This window comes from Zingiber officinale, chromosome 2B (genome assembly GCF_018446385.1).
Source record: "Zingiber officinale cultivar Zhangliang chromosome 2B, Zo_v1.1, whole genome shotgun sequence".
In the NCBI taxonomy this organism is placed as follows: domain Eukaryota; kingdom Viridiplantae; phylum Streptophyta; class Magnoliopsida; order Zingiberales; family Zingiberaceae; genus Zingiber; species Zingiber officinale.
The window spans coordinates 115,508,148-115,529,281 of record NC_055989.1 but is presented as its reverse complement, the minus strand read 5'-3'; the positions used below and the strand labels follow the sequence as shown (position 1 = coordinate 115,529,281).

The window sequence follows — 21,134 nt, the reverse complement described above, 5'->3', positions numbered from 1 at the left end:
AGTAAAAACTTTGAGTGGATTAACTGAAGCGTTTCCCATAAGAATAGAGTAACATGATCAACTCTAAGTTCTTATCTTTTTACATTAATAATGGGAGAACTCACTAGACACATCCAAGATACGGTACCGTGATCAAGATACGGTACCGTGATGCTCGTGTTGGTTGCTACTCGGAAAGCCTAGAGGTTCCACTGTACAAAAATTTTGTACAAAGGTCTGAACCTTTTCCTAGCTACCATGTGTTCTTTTAAATTAAATTTTGGATCGCCTGTGGAACTTAACACGTTTGATCCAAAACTTAATCTATTAGTTCTTTTAGGTTTTGACTTAAATCTCCTGCGGAACTTAACACGTTCGACCCAAATCACCTTAAGTTATTAATTCCATTAAATATTAATTTCCATAATTGGTTCCCAGTACTGACGTGGCGAGGCACATGACCTTCTTGGATATGGGAGCAACCACCACCGACTAGACAAAACCTTTTATAGAAATCTAATATTTAATTTCCTAAAATAACTTTAGGTTAACCGAAAAGAACAATCAAATCACAAGGAAAAATAAAACAAAAGAACACAACTTGAAAACATATTCGAAATACTAGAATCGTAAGCCTCTTATTTGGTATTATTTCCAAAATAACTAGTATGATGGAAAGAAAAATACTAGTTATACCTTTAGAAAGACCTCTTGATCTTCTACTATTCCTCTTCTAACCCGGACGTTGTGTGGGCAACGATCTTCCGAGACGAGAATCCACCAAAACACCTTCTTCTCCTTTCTTCAAGTTTCGGACACAAAGCTTCCAAAAGATGAAGATCTTTTCTCCCAACCAAGCTCCAAGGGATACAAGCTTTCTCTCCTTCTTCTTCTTCTTCTCCAAGTAGTATCCGCCACCACAAGAGCTCCAAGCAACAGAAGGTTCGGCCACCACCAAGAGGAAGAGAGGGATGGCCGGCCACACCAAGGAAAAGAAGAGAAATAATAGAGGTTGTCTCATGAAGCCCTCTACCCCTCTTTTATAATCCTTGGTCTTGACAATAAGGAAATTTAATTAAAACTTCCTTAATTCTTTTGCCATGAAAAGGAAAAATTTATTTAATTAAAACAATTTTCCTTTTCTCAATTTATATGGCCGGCCACACTAAAGCTACAAACAAGGAGAGTTTTAATTAAAACTTCCTAATTTGTCTCGAAATTTATAAAATTTCTCCAATAATTTAATCCCTTCATGATTGGTTTATAAAAAGGAAATTTAATAAATTAAAATCTTTCTTTAAACATGTGGATAAAAGAAAGTTATCTCTAAAAATTAAAATCTCTTTTAATCTACAAATAAGGAAAGATATCAAATCTTTTCTCAATCTTTGTAGAAACTAATAAAAGAGAATTATTAATTTTAAACTCTCTTTTAAATCATGAACATGGTTAAAAGGAAAGTTTTCTTAAAATTTAAAATCCTCCTTTAATCAACAAATAAGGAAAGATTTCAAATTTTAAACTCTCTTTAAACATGTAGATGATTTACAAATAAGGAAAGTTTTTACCAAAAATAAAACCATCCTTTTAAACTACTAATAAGGAAAGAGATTAATCTCTTCTCTTAATCTTTTGTAGAAAACTATAAAAGGAAATTTTAATTTTAAACTCTCTTTAAAATCATGATATCTACATAAGAAATAATTTTAATAAAATCCTTTTAATATTCTAGTGGTAGCCACTAAGCTTGGGACCCAAGTTTGGCCGACCACCAACTTGCATCCACTTGATCTTGGCCGGCCTAGCTTGGGTTCCAAGCTAGCCTGGCCGACCTGGATGGGTAAGAAGGTGGGTATGCGGTGGGTATAAATCTATATACTAGAGGCTACGATAGGGACCGAGAGGAGGAATTGGTTTTGGTCTCCAGATGAAATTAAGCAGTGTTCGCCCCAACACACAACTAAATTTCATCAATAATAATTCATTCCACTAAAGAACTATTATCAACTATCGCACCAATCCCAAATTACATTTGGGCTCCTTCTTATTATGAGTGTGTTAGTCTCCCTGTTTAAGATAACAATGTCCACTAATTAAGTAAGTTAACGACAACTCACTTAATTAATACCACTCAACTTTATTATCATGTCGGACTAAGTCCACCTGCAGGGTTTAACATGACAATCCTTATGAGCTCCTCTTGGGGACATTCTCAACCTAGATCACTAGGACACAGTTTCCTTCTATAGTCAACAACACACACTATAAGTGATATCATTTCTCAACTTATCGGGCTTATTGATTCATCGAACGAAATCTCACCCATTGATAAATTAAAGAAATAAATATCAAATATATGTGCTTGTTATTATATTAGGATTAAGAGCACACACTTCCATAATAACTGAGGTCTTTGTTTCTTTATAAAGTCAGTATAAAAGAAACGACCTCTAATGGTCCTACTCAATACACTCTAAGTGTACTAGTGTAATTATATAGTTAAGATAAACTAATACCTAATTACACTACGACCTTCCAATGGTTTGTTCCTTTCCATTATGGTCGTGAGCTACTGTTTATAATTTATAAGGTACTGATAACATGATCCTCTGTGTGTGACACCACACACCATGTTATCTACAATATAAATTAATTGAACAACTACATTTATCATAAATGTAGATATTTGACCAATGTGATTCTTATTTCTAGATAAATGTTTATACCAAAAGCTAGGCTTTTAGTATACACTCTAACAGCTCGTTGTTTACAGATATTATTTTGGTAAATGAGACACGTAAAGAAGTAATGTTAAACTCAAATCTCGACGGAAAATGCTAGAAGTGAAAGGTTTTAGGCTTAATAGAATAAAGACAGAATATATAGAATTTAAGTTGGTAATCTTAAATGTAATGAGACAACTGTTATGATAAGAGATGATGAGTTGTTTATAACGGAAAACTTTAAGTATTTAGGTTCATTTTTACAAAAAGAGGGGGATTGAAAGATATATCTTACATAGAGTAGAAATAGGATGGTTAAAATGAAAGAGAGTGTTAGATGTTCTTTGTGATCGTAAAGTACCTCTAAGACTAAAAGGAAAGTTTACAAAATAGTGGTTAGACCTACTGTATTATATGAAGTTGAATGTTATGTTATAGTCCGAGCACATGAGCAAAAAATGAAAGTTGCAAAGATGAGAGTATTAAGGTAGATGTGTAGACATACAAGGATGGACAAGATAAGAAATGAACAAAATTAGAGTGCAAATTGGGGTTAGACCTATTAATGGAAAACAAGGACATGTTAGACATGTAAGTAGACGAGTAATAGATGCTCTAGTTAGTGAGATAAGATTTGATTGCTGTATTAATTTAGTGAAAATGAAATAATTTAAAATTTTATCATTTAATCATAATTTAATTTTGTTTTTTTATGTACTTATAATTATTATAATGGATGGAAACAGAGAATTTAAATTTTAAGATGTAACATATTATATTTTAGGTTTAAACTAGCTTAAATTTTATTATTAAGAAATTCCTAAAGGATTATATGACACTCAATTTAGACTCGATTATTCTAATTTTAAATTTTCAGATTTAAAATATTTTTTATAACAAATCATATTTAAATTTGAAAATAAAATTTTCTTTAAAAAATTAATCTTGTTGGTTCACTTCTATTGCAATACAATCAAAAATGATATTCCAATCAAACAAATTGAAAACATAGAAGTGAAAAAAATGAATTATTTTTAATTTAATTAAAACGACTTGTTGAACTATAACTATATGTCAATACTACAACAATAATCAAGCCTTATCCCACTAGATGGGATCGGCTATATGAATCCTTTTATGCCATTGAGCTTTTTCTCTTACTATATCATCTATATTTAAATAAATTTTATCTTATCTTATTGTTGCTAACTAATTTTTTTTTGGTCTTCCTCATTTGATATGTGTGTTTATCATAATTTCACATCGCCTAACTGGAACATTATTGGTTGTGTAAGTACATGTTCGTACTATCTTAAACGTGCCTCTTGGAGTTTTCCCTCAATAGATGTAACTCCGACTTTCTCTCTAATGCTCTCATTTCTTATTCTGTCCATCCTCGTATGTCTACACATTCACCTTAACATCCTCATCTTTACAATTCTCATCTTTTGCTCATGTGCTCGAGTTATTGTCCAACATTCAACTCTATATAACATAGCTGGTCTAACTGCGGTTTTATAGAACTTTACTTTAGATCCAGTTACTACAGCTGAAGTCTTTATTTTGGTTGTTACATCCTTGTACATATTCTTAATTATTTCAATATATGTTACACTAATGCCTCGCTTTTTTAGAATTCTCTATATAATTTCTCGAGACTCTATCATAAATTTTTTTTAAGTCAATGAATACCATGTATAGATCTTATTGTCTAAGATATATAGTTTCTATTGTTGACCTTCCAGGCATGAATGTAAATTAATTTTCGGTCAGTATGATTTTCTTCCTTAATATTTGTTCTCTTACTCTTTCCTAAAGTTTCATGGTATGACTCATTAGTCTAATATCCCTATAGTTTATACAATTTTATACGTTTCTCTTGTTCTTATATAAGGGAACTAGAGTACTTAATCTCCATTGATCAGATATTTTTTTTTTATTTTCAATATCATGTTAAATAATTTTGTAAGTCATTCAATACCTTGTTTCACTAGGTACTTCCATACCTCTATCGGAATATCATCTGGTTCAAGGGTTTTTCCATTATGTATTTCATACTTGTTCTATTTCTGAAGTTTGAATTCTACGCTAAAAATTTAAATTTCTATACTTCATTAAAAAGTTGGACCCCTAAACCTTCATTAAAAAATTGATGAAAATACTTCTTCCACTACTCTTTTAGTTCTCCATCGTTTACTAGTATCCTATTGCATTAATCTTTAGTATATTTTATTTGGATAAGATCTCTTATCTTTCTTTCTCTTACTTTAGCTATTCTATAAATGTCTCTTTCCCCTTTTTTTGTATCCAATTTTTGATATAATCCTTCAAAAGTTTCATTCGTTACTTCATTCACTATTTTCTTAACTTCTTTCTTGGCTATTGTATATTATTTTAAATTTTTCTCGTTCTTGCAAATATATAATTCCTTATAAGCGGTTCGTATTAGAGTCATTGTATACACTTAATGCTTGTACTCCTACATTCTCCGTAAATATATTTTGCTTTCTATCCTTTAACTTTCACTACTTAATTGTAAGAGTCGTATATATATTTTTTTTCTATTGATACTATGCTTGAGGCGTATATCCAATACTACTAACATATTTTGGGTAATTAAGCTTTTTTCAGTCTTTACAAATCTTTCGATCCCTCTTCCTAACTCTAAAAAAGTCAAATTGCGATTTATTATTCTTACTTTTAAACGTGACTAAGTATTCTTCTCTTTTCTTAAAAAACATATTAGCTAATATAAGGAAGTATTTATATCTCAATTTCTGATAGAGATATAGAAGTATATAGGAAAATAAGGTATTGAATGACTTACAAAGTTATTCAACTTAATATTGAAAACAATAAAAATGTCTGATTAGTGGAGGGTAAGTACTCTAGTTCTTTTATATAAAACAAAGAGGACATATAAAATTGTGCAAATTATAGAAGTATTAAATTCATGAGTCATACTATGAAATTTTGAAAAATAATAATAAAAAACGATTAAAAAAGGAAATAAAAAATTAATTTGTATTTATGCCATGAAGGTCGACAATAGAAGCGATACATCTTCTAATTAATTGAAAAGTATTGAGAATAGAGGCAAGACTTACACATGGTATTCGTCGATCTAAAAAAAGCTTATGATATAGTCTTAAGGAAAATTATATAGAGAATTCTAGAAAAGAGAGATATTAGTATATGTATTTTGAAGTAATAAAGGATATGTATGAGGATGTAATGACAAGAGTGAAAACTCCAAGAGGATAAATCGAAGTATTTTTAATAAACGAAGTTCCTAAACTAGAATCAAGAATCAACACGAAGTTCCTATCTATGTTACACTAATCATGGATGAATTCACTAGAAACATCCAAGATATATGTTGTTTGGAAATGATATTGTTTTGATAGATGAGACACGTGAAGAGTAAATGCTAAACTAGAATCTTGGCAGAAAATGCTAGAAGTGAAAAATTTTAGACTTAGTAAAGACAAAATATATGAAATTTAAGTTTAGTAATATTAGAGATATTGTGACAATTGTTAAGATAGACGATAATGAGTTATCTGAAATGAGAGTTTTAAGTATTTATGATCATTTTTATAAAAGGATGGAGGAATTGAGAGAGATATTGTACATAAAATATAAGCAGGATGGTTGAAATAGAGGAGATCGTCAGATGTCCTGTGTGAACGTAAAGTATCTCTAAAATTTAAAAGAAAATTATACAAAACGATGGTTAGATATATTATACAGAGTTGAATGTTGGGCTATGATTTAAGTACATGAGCAGAAGATGAGAATTGTAGAAATGAGGATATTAAGGTGGATGTGTAGACATAGAAGGATGGACATGATAAAAAATGAGCATATTAAAGAGAAAGTCAGGGTTGTACCGACACATTTAAGATGATATGGTCATGTACTGCAATCAATAAATGCCCAGTTAGATGATGTGAAACTATGTACATATCAAACGAGGAAGCGGAAGAGTAAAAAAGACTTGGTTAGCAACAATAAAACATGATAAAATTTATTTAAATATAAATGATGATATAGTAGGTGATAGAGTCCAATGACGTATGAGTTCATATAACCGACCACACCTAGTTGGATAAGACTTGATTGTTGTTGTAGTAATATAAGATTTAGATTCTTAATGAATTCCTTTAGTAATTATTTATGGGTAGTCAATACTTGAATTATATGTCAGGACTGGCTAAGAGGGATCCTTAGTTGCTTGATCCACTATTTAATTGACTCAGCTACGAACAAATATTTTTTTTTGCTGACTAATCAACTTAAGTTGACTGCTTGGTTAATTTAACTACCATCAGGCGATTCACCTACCTCATCAGTTGAGTGACGCCATCCACAATTTAAACAAAATCATTTTGGTTGTTGGCTAAAGCACATGAGTCACCTAGTTTGTCTAGTTAACCACCACCAGTCTTTTAAAGCCATCGTTTAGTCAATTGATATGCTAACTACGACCGACTATGTTAATGGTCGAGTCTGACTAAGTCGAGATATACTCTCTCCTCTCCTAGATACATGGTCTCTCAACTCATTAAGGAGTTGTACCTTTGCCTTGAAGCCATCTTCCATCAAGTTACTTGTCCCTCGAATACAATTGAACCCTCAACTCACTCCATATGTCATCCTTCACACCTTCACTTATGGTACTACTTCCTTCAACTTAACCACATTTTGATGCTCCTTGTCCTGTGGTCCTTCATATGCTCCATGTTATCCTTTTTAAATCTCCATGGACCTTGAGTGATCGAGTCATCAATACACTTGGCCACCCAAAGTCTTCAAGTTCTGCACAACTTCATACATATGTTAATATAATCACAAATTAAATTCTTTGCCAAATATCAAAACCCGATGATCGATTATCTCCTTTTTTTTATATTTGATAATATATTAAAGTAGTTAAAAAAAAAGATTGAGCTAGGAATTAAAGTAGTTAGGTAAAAAATAGGAAATTAGACACCTAAAAGAGGCTCTCTTTACAACTAAGCTCCCCTAGTTCCCTCTTGAGCTAGGAATTTTGCAAAATACTAGGGAGAGAATTAAATTATTCAAAATTCTAACTTAATTCATTCACTCTTTTCCCCTTTTGCCATGTATTAAAAAGATTGCACTAAATAATCCAAAAACTTAGAAAATGATCACTAATTGATATTCCTAATCTCAATCTTGAATATAAATGAAATACAAATGATAACGTGATCAAATTGAATTGAAAGTTCAATTTTGAAACTTTTTGCACAATTGACTGTCAACAAGCACCAATTGATTGAAACTAAGCCCAATCGATTGATTATGTGACACAATCCATTGAGACCCAATTTTCACTATTGTGTTATGTTTAGAAATTTATTAAGAAATCTACAAAACCCTAAAAATTATAAAATTTTATAGAGAGGTTTGTTTAATATATTTCTTTTTTCATTTAATTATATTCTAAGACACGGTTTTGATACAAACTTAAAAATAGCCAAAATGCTTAGCCTTCCCTATAATTGGTTAATGATTTCTATTAAGATACTCCTATGGTTCATCAAGATGTCTTAAATATTGTGAACCATGATACCATCCTATATATCTCATATGGTGTCTAAATTCCTCAATATACAAATCATTTTCAACTTAAATTTGTGTGAGATGTAAGTTTGAGGTATTCCTACTTGGATCATGTATTTCTACCCCCACTAAGTATCAAGTCCATTTTAACGTAGATCTAAATAAAAACCATCATCAAGGTTGATTTCTCGAACGTCAACAATTTTCTCAATAAGTTGGATTGAGTCAGGTTCACTAAATATTCCTTTCGTACCCATTCCCTTTTAACTAAATTTCACATATTGGCTCCTAATGGCCATATTCAAAGTGTTAGAGCAAATGGTAAATTTTTCTAAAGCTACTTCTAATTCCTTAATCCTAATATCATATGATTCCTGGCATGGATTTATGGAACTAAATTTACCCTCAAGAAATATAATTTTATTTTTCAATTTCATATTTTTACTTTCAAAGAAAGGAACACTTGTTCACATTCAAAAGTGAGAATAATAAATTACAAATTAACTTTCTTCTGATTAGGAAGAGGGATAGAAAGATTTATAAAGATTGCAAAATTATCCTGGAGAAAATTTAACTACCTAATATAGGTTAGTAGTGTTAGATATACGCTTCAAGTATAATATCAATAGAAGGAAAATACATGACTCCTAGAATTAAGTGGTGGAGGTTAAAGGATGGAAGCAAAATATATTTAAGGAGAAGGTAGGGTATAAGCATTAGGTGATGGTGACTCTAATACGACATGAGATAAAATTGTATCAAAGTTGAAAATTATAGCAAAGAGTGTACTCGGTAAGGCAAAGGGGCATGCACCACCAAGTAAAAAATCTTGGCGGTGGAATGAGAAAGTACATGAAAAAGTGAAGGAAAAACGAACAACCTATATGGAATTATATATTTGTAAGAACTAGGAAAACTTAAAAAAATATACAATAACTAAGAAAGAGGCTAAGAAAGTAGTGAATGAAGCTAAGAATGGAACTTTTGAATGCTATATCAAAAATTGAATACAAAAGAAGGGAAAGAGACATTTATAGAATAACTAAAGTGAGAGAGAGAGAGGAAGATAAGAAATCTTATTCAAATAAGATGTATTAAAGATGAATGCAATAGGGTATTAAATAAATGATGGAGAAATAAAAGAGCGGTGGAAGAAGTATTAACAATGAGTAAAAAAATTTAAATTTTTTATCGTAGAATTAAAACTTCAGAAGTAGAACAAATTTTAAATAAGATACAAAATGAAAAAGTCGTTGGACTAGATATTCCGATAGAGGTATTGAAGTGCCTAGGGAAACAAGGTACCGAAGGACTTGTAAAATTATTTAACATGATATTGAAAATGAAAAAAATATCATCAATGGAGGGCAAGTACTCTACTACCCTTATATAAGAATAAGGGAGAGGTACAAAATTGTGCAGACTATAGGAATGTTAAACTAATGAGTCATACCATGAAATTTTGAAAAAGAGTAATAAAAAAAAGATTAAGGAAGGAGACATGGTGATTGAAAATCAATTTGAGTTCATGCTTGGAAGGTCGACAATAGAAGCTATACATTTTCTCAGGCAACTATTTGAAAAGTATCGGGAGCAAAAGTAAAATCTACACATGATAGCCTTTGACTTAGAAAAAACTTATGATATAGTCCCAAGAGAAATTATCTAGAGAATTTTAGAAATGAGGTACTAGCGTAGCATATATTGAACTAATTAAGAATACATAAGAGGATACAACGACTAGAGTGAAGAATTCAGACAGACTAACTAAAACATGTTTAATAATCATAGGGTTACATCAAACATCAGCTTTAAGTTCTTATCTTTTTATACTAATTATGGACGAACTCATTAGACATATTCAAGATATAGTATCGGGGTGTATATTGTTTGTAGATGATATTGTTTTGATAGATGAGATATATGAAAGAGTAAATGCAAAATTAGAATCTTGACGGAAAATATTAGAAGTGAAAGATTTTAAGCTCAGACAGAATATGCAAATTTAATTTAACAATATTATACGTAATGAAATAATTATTAAAATAGGAGATGATGGGTTGGCTGAAACTGTGAACTTTAAGTATTTAAGATCATTTTATAAAACGATGGAGGGATTGAAAGAGATGTTTTACATAGAATGCAAGACTTTATAGAATGACGGTTAGACTTACTATATTATGGCTATGACTCGAGCACATGAGTAGAAGAAGAAAGTTGTAGAGATGAGGATGTTAAGGTGGATGTGTGGACATACGAGAAGGACAGAATAAGAAATGAGAGCATTAGAGAGAAAGAGTTGTATCTATTGAGAGAAAACTCTGAAAGATACGTTTAAGATGGTACAAACATGTACTTAGACAATTAATAAATGCTTTAGTTAGACGATGTGAAATTATGATAAATATGTATATCAAACGAGGAAGAGGATGACTTAAAAAGACTTGGTTAGCAATAATAAAATAAGATAAAATTCATTTAAATTAGGCGATAGAGCCCAATGGCGTATGAGGATCCATATAGCCGACTCCACCCAGTGCAAAGACATCCATATAGCCGACCCCAACGGTTATTGTTGTTGTATATTTTTACTTTCATACTTATTCAAAGACTTATTTAAAGAATTAATAAGTTCAACTAATTGATCTTTAAAAGAGGTCACTGCATTGTTTAAGCTATATCCTTTTGCTCTCCCTTGATTCGCTCCCTTCTCTTCTAGATAATGGTGAGGTTCATTGTTGATTTCCATGAAAGAGAGACTTGCTCTATGCTTGATTTCCACATCTTCCTCAGATGATGAAGAGGAGAAATCGTGCCAAGTGGCCTTCAAGGACTTCCTCTTTGTCTTCCGAGTGGTGCTACTTTGTTTTCTTTTTCTTTCCACATGCCCTATCTTTTGGCAATTGTAGCATTACATGGTTTTCTTCCTATCTCCTTTTTTCCCTTTATTCTTTAGGTACTCCCTCAAATTGTTCCTATTCAATTTCAATTTATTTTGAAATTTATTCATATCTTGTTTGCCATATTCATCACTAGCCTCCACCACCCTGTGAATTCTTAAAAGCTTGAGGATGATGCTTCTTTTACTCTTGCATCTTCCCAATTAGTGCGAGGTTTCTTGATTTATAGGCTTCTTCCTTCTCAACCTTAGGGTTCCTAGACACATTCAACTCTATTTTCAAAAATGACTCATTAATAGTTGTTACATCAAGACTCCTCTCGAGATAGTAGTCGTTCACCATTGAACTCCATTACGAAGTCTGTGGGAATGCGTTGAGTGTGCGAAGGAGATCCCAGTTTGAAAATTGTCTCCGATGGCAATAAGTTGGTGCACATTTTTTTTTCTATCTTAGTGCATTTGAGCTATTGTTTTCCCCTTTATCATGAATGTGCTTAATTACCATATGAGGATATCTTTTTCTCAAGTCTAGCTTCGGATGATGCTTCGTGCATATCTATTACTGTAACACCCCTAGTTTTTTTTTTTTTTTTTATAATAATACATAAACTGCGGATGCCATTTACTCATACTTCCATAACGGTTTCTTAGTTTAAATAAAATTACATAGACGGTTCGAAAGAAAACACAAACATTTTTAAACTGGGTGGTCTTCGGGTCGTACTGTCCTTATTTCGAGCTGACTGGTCAATGCTTCCTGTCTCGTTCGCCTCATTGTCTGAAAAAAGGTTATAATCTGTGAGTCAAGAGACTCAACATGTTCAACCACATACAAGGTAACTTGGGATCTCCCTACTAGCATACTATGAACGTATGCACATAAGCATGAGAGCATAAACCTAAGCATGGTAAATGACCTAAGTATAATGATAGACTTGATCATGAGCATATACATGGACATACATGAGCATGGACATAGCATATCATGAACTTAACATATTTATAGCATATCATGAACTTAATATATTCATAGCATATCATGGACTTAACGTATTCATAACATAACATGAACTTATACATAGCATATCATGAAATTAACATATTTGTAACATAACATGAACTTATACATAGCCTATCATGAACTTAACATATTCATAGCATAACATGAATCTGAACTTAGCATATCATGAACCTAACTTATTCATATCCTAACATGGAAACCGATATTGGGCTCCCTCTGGGGCCTTATCCCGTAAACGGGATTTCTCTGGGGCCTTTTCCCTCACAGTATTCCCATCAAATCCTCATCATTTTGTCACAGTCGACTTACCCGATATTGGGCTCCCTCTGGGACCTTTTCCTGTAAATGGGCTCCGGCTTTTTCCCGTAAACGGACTCCCTCTAGGGCCTTTTCCCATAAACGGGCTCCCTCTGGGCCTTTTCCCTCACGATATCTTCATCTTTATCATTATCATTATTACTTTGTTACAGTCAACTTACCCGATATTGGGCTTCCTCTAGGACCTTTTCCTGTAAACGGACTCCCTCTGGGCTTTTTCCCATAAATGAGCTCCCTCTAGGGCCTTTTCTCTCATGGTATTTTCATTGAGTAATTTTCATTATCATGATAAGTTGAAAAAGGAAACATAACATTCACCTAAACGTTGATCATATTAAGGTATCATAATAAGACATAAGAAGAACATGAACATGATCTTAGATGCAAGCATGCAATTTTACATATACCCTACTAAACTATCATGATGTGGAGCAAGAAGCAACTTGAACTTACTTAATCCAGAGATCCGAAATCTAGACGTAGTATAGATACATAGTCATCATGAAAAGTAGAACATAAATCAAAATCGTGAACTCATTTAAGGTACCTAAATATACATGAAACTGAGGAACTAACATAAAACATGATATGAGGAAACATGAAGAAATCGTAGGGCGGCATCATGATGAATATGACCTTGAAAACAGAATTTAAAAACTACTCTTAGTAAACTGAAATTTACTAGTTTTGTAAGGTGATTTGAGCATAGGAAAGTTTCCTATCTTCTAATGGAAAGCAACTAGAAGCATGACCCCAAATTGTAATGCAACATTCATATTCATCTCTTAAAATAGAATTTAAACTTACATTTATCATGTCCGAACTTGCAAGGTCTACAACTTATTTTAAGCATACTTATTTTAAGCAATTAATAAAATATGAAACAACTCGTTGAGCAAGATTATGATGACTAAAGCTCTAAAATAGAATTTAAAACTCACCACAATAGAACCAAAAGTAGCAAGGTCATAGCATAATTCCAGATTCATCAGTCAGTGGTATAAAAATCATATGAAATTCATCTTTGATCCGAAAATGGTTGTGTAAGTTGGTAATGAAAGTTAACTAAATTTCCTACATTTCAATAAAAGACACCGAAGGGAAATTCGTTCACCCATTGGGGCTAATTTGTACCATAACAGAACCAAAAGCAGTAGGGTCACAACATAATTCTAGATTCGTTAGTCAGTGGTATAAAAATCATATGAAATTCATCTTTGGTTCGAAAAGGGTTCTGTAAATTGGAAATGAAAGCTAACTAAATTTCCTACATTTCAACAGAAGACACCGAAATGAAATTCGTTCACTCATTAAGGTTAATTTACACCACAACAGAACTAAAAGCACCAGATTCATCAGTCAGTGGTATAAAAATCGTATGAAATTCATCTTTGATCCGAAAAGGATTAAATTGGTAATAAAAGCTAACTAAATTTCTTACATTTCAACAAAAGGCACCGAAGTGAAATTCGTTCACCTATTGAGGCTAATTTATACCACAACAAAACCAAAAGCAGCAGGGTCACAACATAATTCCAGATTCGTCAGTCAATGGTATAAAAATCATATGAAATTCATCTTTGATCTGAAAATGGTTCTATAAATTGGTAATGAAAGCTAACTAAATTTCCTACATTTCAGCAGAAGAAATCGAAGTGAAATTCGTTCAGCTATTGAGGCTAATTTATACCACAACAGAACCAAAAGCAGCAGGGTCACAACATAATTCCAGATTCATCAGTTAGTGGTATAAAAATCATATGAAATTCATCTTTGATCCAAAAATGGTTCTGTAAATTAATAATGAAAGCTAACTAAATTTCCTACATTTTAACCGAAACCGAAGTGAAATTCGTTCACCTATTGAGGCTAATTTATACCACAACAGAACCAAACCTAACAACTATAAATCTGAAACTTCACAAGACATAGAAGCTAAATAAAACAACAACATGGTTGAGAACATGCCTTAAGTACTTAGCTATTACTCTTTGTCTTCCCCTGAAACTCTAGCACCGGTGGAGAAACAAAGGGTGGCGAAATCTACTTAGGGCCGGCGACAACAAGAAGAACAAGTGGCGTTTTAGGTGAGGGTTTTATATAAGGTGGAGGCTTTAGGACTTGGTCTAGATTTTTATCTACTAAACCTTTGTCCCTATCCTTTATCCATATTCATAATTATTTGAATTTTATATACATATATAATTTGTATGTGATAATATTGTAGGTCTTAATTATTATCTACAACATATATATTTTATAGATTATTTATATATAGGTGAGCCACATATAAGTTCGTATACTTTTATTTAATACTAGATAAATTTTATAAATGCTAAGTCCCATATATTATTTTTATAAAACTTAATACTAATTCTAAATAGAAACCTATATCCATGATTATATAATTCCATATATATCCACATTTATAAAATTCATAAGTTATCGATTTATAAATGCTAAGTCATTTATATTATTTTTATAAAACTTAATACTAAGTCTAAAATAGAAATCTATATCCAGCCTACATCAAGTTTCACTTTGTTCAAGATGGGCTTGCTGTGCCAACGTTGATTAGTTAGTTGGAATGCTCCATTAGTCAACTGATGCACATAGCCGTTGAGCCATCAGTGGTATTGCACAACTTTTTCTGATCAATGTCTCTCTTTTAACTTTTCTACTATAACGGTTGTTGATTGATTGAATTTGGTCATCAGTTGACTAGTCCCTAATAATTTGGTTGTCTATTAAATTAGCCACTACAGAAATATTCTATTCGTTAATCATCAATTGATACTTGATTAGCTTGACTGTCCAGTCAACTCAACAACAAACAGAAACATTTTGTTCAATTAGCTTGAGTCTACTGCCTGGTGGACTCACCATTAGTTGATTGAATACTTGAGTCAACTACTCAGTCGATTCAACCACCAGTCGATTGAAGGCACCTTCTAGTCGATTCATCCGTTTGCTGCAACCATTCTTATGGTTGAGTTTGACTAAGTTGCCAGCTGGCCTCTCCTAAGTACATGTTCTCTCAACTCTCAATTCACCAAGGAGTTATATCTTTGTCTTGAGGCTATCTCTTGTCACACTACTCATCCTCAGATGCACCTGAGCCATTAGCTTAATCCATGTGTCATCCTGCACGCTTTCACCTACGTCTGCCTCTCTTTGTCTTTCGGTCTTTTGGATGCTCCATGTCATCCTCGTTGATCTCCATGAACCACCTCCACGAACCTTGAGTCGTTGAGTTATCAATACACTTGGCTATGCTAAGCCTCTAAGTGTATCTCGATTAAGTCTTGCATGATTTGATACACATGTAGGATGCAAATATGATTCTAACTTAAACTATCTGTCCAAATATCATATAAGAACTGATTGCACTAACATTATACTCTAATATTATCCATCATCAAGAATCCCAACTGTTTATGCCTCTATTGAGCTCAATGTCACACAATATCAATAGTAATATTTAAAGTTAAATCATCTTTTATACATGAAATGTATGAATTTTTGTTGTAATATATTGTCATAGACTAATTTTCTTCATTAGATTAGATTCTTAATTAGATTTCTTTAGCAATCATTTTGTGTAGTCTTTATGTGAGTTATACTCTAATATACTTTCTAGGTCATTAATATCAGCGTCATCACTATTAACAAGTGTCAACTATTTAGAGTCAACATTCCATTTTAGGCAATATCAATAATATATCAATTAATTAAATTATTTTTATTATGTCGACTAATATTTTTGTTGACGTCTCTACCCTTTACACTTTCCACTCTCTAATAAATTCAACTTTCCTTTCTAGCTATAAGCTCTATTGATCCAATTTGGACATGTTCATATCAAACTATTTTTTCTCATTTTACTAGAACTACCTAGTTACTTGTAAAATATTTTCAAGTATTTGCTATTTTGCTTATTTTGTCCATTTTAGTAATTCCATAAAGCTTTCTCTAGATGGTTTGTACCACAAATTTATAGAACCTATTTCAGCCTAAGAAAGACACATTAGTCACCCAAGAATATCTTGTTATTCCTTATTGTATTAATTATATCTTCATTAGTATGCCCTAGCTGGATGGTAGGTTTGAAACATCTGAACTCATAGGGATTTCTTGTCCATCTATTGTAATAATTCAATTATGTTTCACTTGGACGACTTTTATTCTATTTGTCTCAAAATCTTTTTGAAGTTTAATTTCACAATTCAAGTTACATATTTAATCTAATTAAAACTCATTAATTAACACAATATAAATTGGAAATAATATTCACCAAAAAGGCTTATCATATGCTTTAAACTTTGTCATGCTTTAAAGCTTATCTGCTGTTTTGCTCATCTTTAGGCATGTCTATAAAAATTTCATCTGAAAAATTGCAACACCAATTGCAGGAAGCAATATCAACACCGTGGCGGAATCTTCCTAGGAAAATGAGCAAATTGTACTTTGCTTTGAGAGGTTTGTCTGATGACCACAAGTTTTTAAAAAAGTTCAGATTTCATCCTGTTTCTGTTTTTTTTTCTACAAATAAGTCAAATATTATTATTATTTTTTTTGTCATGCAGTAATAGAAAGGTTTGAATTATCTGAAGGGCGTACTCCTGGTAAATTATCTAGTTCTGATTTTCCTTCTATTCTGAAGCTGAGGAAAGAACTATGTGATGCTCAGGTAGCCTTGTCTTAATTTTAGGCATGTACAAATTCTGGAACATTTGTTTGATTTCCTTTTTTTTGATTGCTTTGTAGTCCTTGAATGAGTCACATGTGCCAGAAAAACTCTTTGAGAGAATACTACACGCAGGGAGTAAATTACACCCACCTATATGTGCTATACTTGGTGGAATTCTCGGCCAGGTGCATTGAGTTTTTTTAAGCTGTAATTTTCTATTAGTTTATTATGCTTCAGTTGATTATCCTTTATTTTATTTTATAAATAAAATAACATTCTATGAAGTCCGATCCATCTTCATGAGATAAATAAATTCCACTTCACAAAGAAACACAATTTTTTGCTGCATTATAATTTGATATACAGTTGTGAAAATTAAACAGGAATTCATATGAGATGAGCTCCATATCACTATAAAAATTATTAGTACGTAGTTAAATATAAATAAATATAAAAAAAATAATTTACTAGTATGTCTCAAAAAAGATTGGTATAAAATTAGATTAATCAACTTGCAATTATACTTGAAATGGAAGATTTTAGAAGTTCTTTGGGTTGTATTTATTATTAGGGTAGGGTAAAACATGAATTTTTTTTATCATAAATTTAATTATTTAAAACTGCAAATGAATAAATTTGTCATTTCAAAAGCATATGAGAAATTGACATGTATCTTCTAATTGTTCCTATCTGCTGATTTTCAAATAATCTGCTGCTTGAATTGGTTTATACCTTTTTTTTTTTCTTTTTTTTTGCATATCCAATCTACGAACCAATCTATAAACTAACCTGATCTGACCCAGAGAGATGCTTAGGTTTTTTTGGTCCAACTGGTGGATCAAAGGGCAGCTCACTGCTCACTTACTAAATCCATAACTAGTCTCCCGTTTGTAGTTCTAGATTTAAGTTCTATATTTTCTTTCCCCAGTTATGACTCAACTTGATTCAAGCAATTGAGAAGAGAAATCTAGTTATTCCTTAATATATTGCTGAATAGGCTGTTGTAGTTAGAAGGACCTCTCAGTCCTATTTGCCACAGACTAAATCCACTTACCAGAGGGCTACTGTTCATAAAGAACAACGGGGAAGCAATATTTTATAGGGGCAACACAAGAAAATACCTTGGCAGGTACAAGAGCTCACTCTTCTACCAATAATGTGCAGCGAGAATCCAAGAGTAGGCTTCAATTCCCAAGGTTGCTCTGATCAGATGTGAGAGGAGATGAGGCTGGTTTTTTTTCCTTAAGGAAAAAGGATCTTGTTACATGTGGGCCACTGCTTGCGGTAGCTTATGACTGTGAACAGATGACAAGGGAAGAGTAGGCATCATGCAAGTTAGAGAGACATGGATACTAGGCTGGAGGTGTGGTCAAGAAAACATGGGCAAAGGGGAAGCTCTTGTGTGCTTGATGGGAAGGGGCCTGTAAACTCAACGTTGTGCTTTAGGCTGATTTTGCACGGTCTGAACCATAGCATCATCAAGTTTAGTCTGATTTGAGCCCCATTTTAGATCAATGTGAGCACAAATCATTGTCCACCTTAAACGAGCCTAAATCAGATCCAAACAAAACATCTTCATATATCAGTTCAACTATAAAGACCACCTAGTTACTACTGTTTATCCTAATTTAATTCTAACCACAATTAGCCCAGCATATTTACAAGCTAAAAAATAAAAGTAAATTATAACCCAAACAATTTATATCTTCAGAATTTACTTTTTCTCTAATTTATTTGTGAACAATATTTATTTATTTCCTAACTTTTTTTTTTGGGTCAATTCTTGTCTTACAAGATGGTTTCATAACTTATTAATAAGACATGATTCAAGTAATCTTCAATAGTATTTCATCAACGATGGTTAGACTTGTTATGTTATATGAAGTCAAATGTTGAATTATGAAGCGAGCAAAAGATAACAGTCTTGGAGATAAGGATGTTAAGGTGAATGTGCGGATATACGAGAATGGATAGGATAAGGAACGAGAACATTAGAGAGAAAGAGATATGTTTAAGATGATATGGACATGTACGTAAGCCAATAAAGGTTCTAGTTAAGTGATGGGAGATCATGACAAATATGCATACTAATAGAGGGGGAGATTAAAGAAGACTTATTAATAACGATAAAATAAGATAAAATTTATTTAATTGTAAATGAGATTATTGTAGAGGATCGAGTTTAATGGCGTAAGAGGATCCGTATAGCCGACCTCACTTAATAGGATAAAGACTTTGTTGTTGTATTAATTTTATTTTTAATCAACTTTTTTTTTTTGTTTTTGTTTTTGTTTTTATGGATTTGTGAGGTTTTAGGAAGCATATCAAGTATATGATCGCGTCACCACATTTGCATGTGCTATTATAAGTGTTCCATATTTAGATATTATTTAACTTTTTCCATTATATATGCATAAAAATCAAACTGAGTTGTTTCCTTATGTTGTTACTAGGAAGTGATTAAGGCAATATCAGGCAAAGGTGATCCTCTCAAAAACTTCTTCTATTTTGATACTGCGGATGGAAAAGGAGTAATAGAAGATATCTCTTAACCTTGTCCAAGCTGATCCCTTTTGAGTTATTGCTGCTAGAACAAGTGAATTGTATGCTTAGCGTAACATATTGTAGGCCTCAGTGCTCTAATTTATTGGTCGTGTCATATGAATCATATCCTCTATTCTCCCAATTTCACTAGCTATACTACCCTAGTTGTACTATGTTTTGATAATTTTGTAAACATTACTAGTAGACATACTTGATCATGGGATCGTTTTGTAAACATGGTACATCTTGTGTTTTCTGAGGTGCTTGCTATTGAGTTCGTACGGATCCTGAGTTGCAAAATCATTATGGGAGATTGTTTATTATACACACATCCATCCTTGATCAAGCACAAAAAATCAATAAATTGTCACAGTCAACATAGTAACTAGTTATGTAGGTAAAATAAATCATAAGTTAATTTCATCTTATCTGCTTTTAATGTTTAGTTTGTTCTTTGGCAAGTTCAGCTTTCAGGCCTTTATGTAACCATATAAGATTAGTTTTCTCCTGCCACCATGTACGATTGAGGTCATGACGACCTTGACCTTGGCTTTCGGCCAAGTCGGTCTTCTGATTCCTATGGTTTAGAATTGTTCTGTGCAACCTATTGAAGTCCACCTTCAGAGCTAGGTTTATCTTCCAGCTTCCAGTCTTTAGCATTTCGCTCTGCAACCTTTTATGGTTTAGGCTGTGTTGATTTTGACGTTCAACCAGTCTGTCTTCCTGCTTCCATGCCTATTGTTTTCTCTTATTCTTGTGGCTCCAGCTGTATTGGCTTCAACGTCATCTTTTACCCATGCCAGCCTATAAGCTTTCTCCTTGCAACCGTTTGCAATTTGACCACAGCATTGATATATCACTGACCTTGTTTTTTGTTAGGTTAACCCTTGGGCTTCTATGCCTTGGCTTTTCCCTACAATCGCATCTGGTTCGGTCCTACTATAGTTGATCTTGAGCCTTGGTTAGTAATGCCATGCATTATGAGAACATCCTCGATCGGGGAACATTCTTGGTTTGACCATGCACCATGGCAACATTCTCTATCGGCAACATCCCTGCTTCGTCTGCATACTGTGAGACCATTTCTAATAGGGAACATCCTTGCTTTGCTTCCACACCAGGGGAACATCTCTGGTCGAAATCATTCCCGCTTCACTTACCACCATGGGAACATTCTCGATCGAGAACATCCCTATTTTGCCTACGTACCATGGATACATCTTTGATTGAGAATATCTCCACTTCACCAACGTACCATGGGAACATCCTTAACTAGGACATCCCTATGCCTATTTTGCCTATGTACCATGATACATCTTTGATTGAGAATATCTCCACTCCACCAACGTACCATGCGAACATCCTTAACTA

General features: G+C 32.6%; 1 protein-coding gene across 1 annotated transcript in view; it reads left to right on the top strand.

The window, feature by feature from the left end:
* Window positions 1–20,044, top strand: part of LOC122046873 (SUMO-activating enzyme subunit 1B-1-like) — a 49,068-nt gene extending 29,024 nt beyond the window's left edge. Inside the window, exons 7-10 of the mRNA XM_042607786.1 lie at window positions 16,942–17,008; window positions 17,116–17,219; window positions 17,297–17,404; window positions 19,673–20,044. Of these exons, the coding sequence (XP_042463720.1) occupies window positions 16,942–17,008; window positions 17,116–17,219; window positions 17,297–17,404; window positions 19,673–19,771 (378 nt within the window). The 3' untranslated portion in view covers window positions 19,772–20,044. The remainder of the gene's footprint in view (window positions 1–16,941; window positions 17,009–17,115; window positions 17,220–17,296; window positions 17,405–19,672) is intronic.
* The last annotated feature ends 1,090 nt before the right edge of the window (window positions 20,045–21,134 follow it).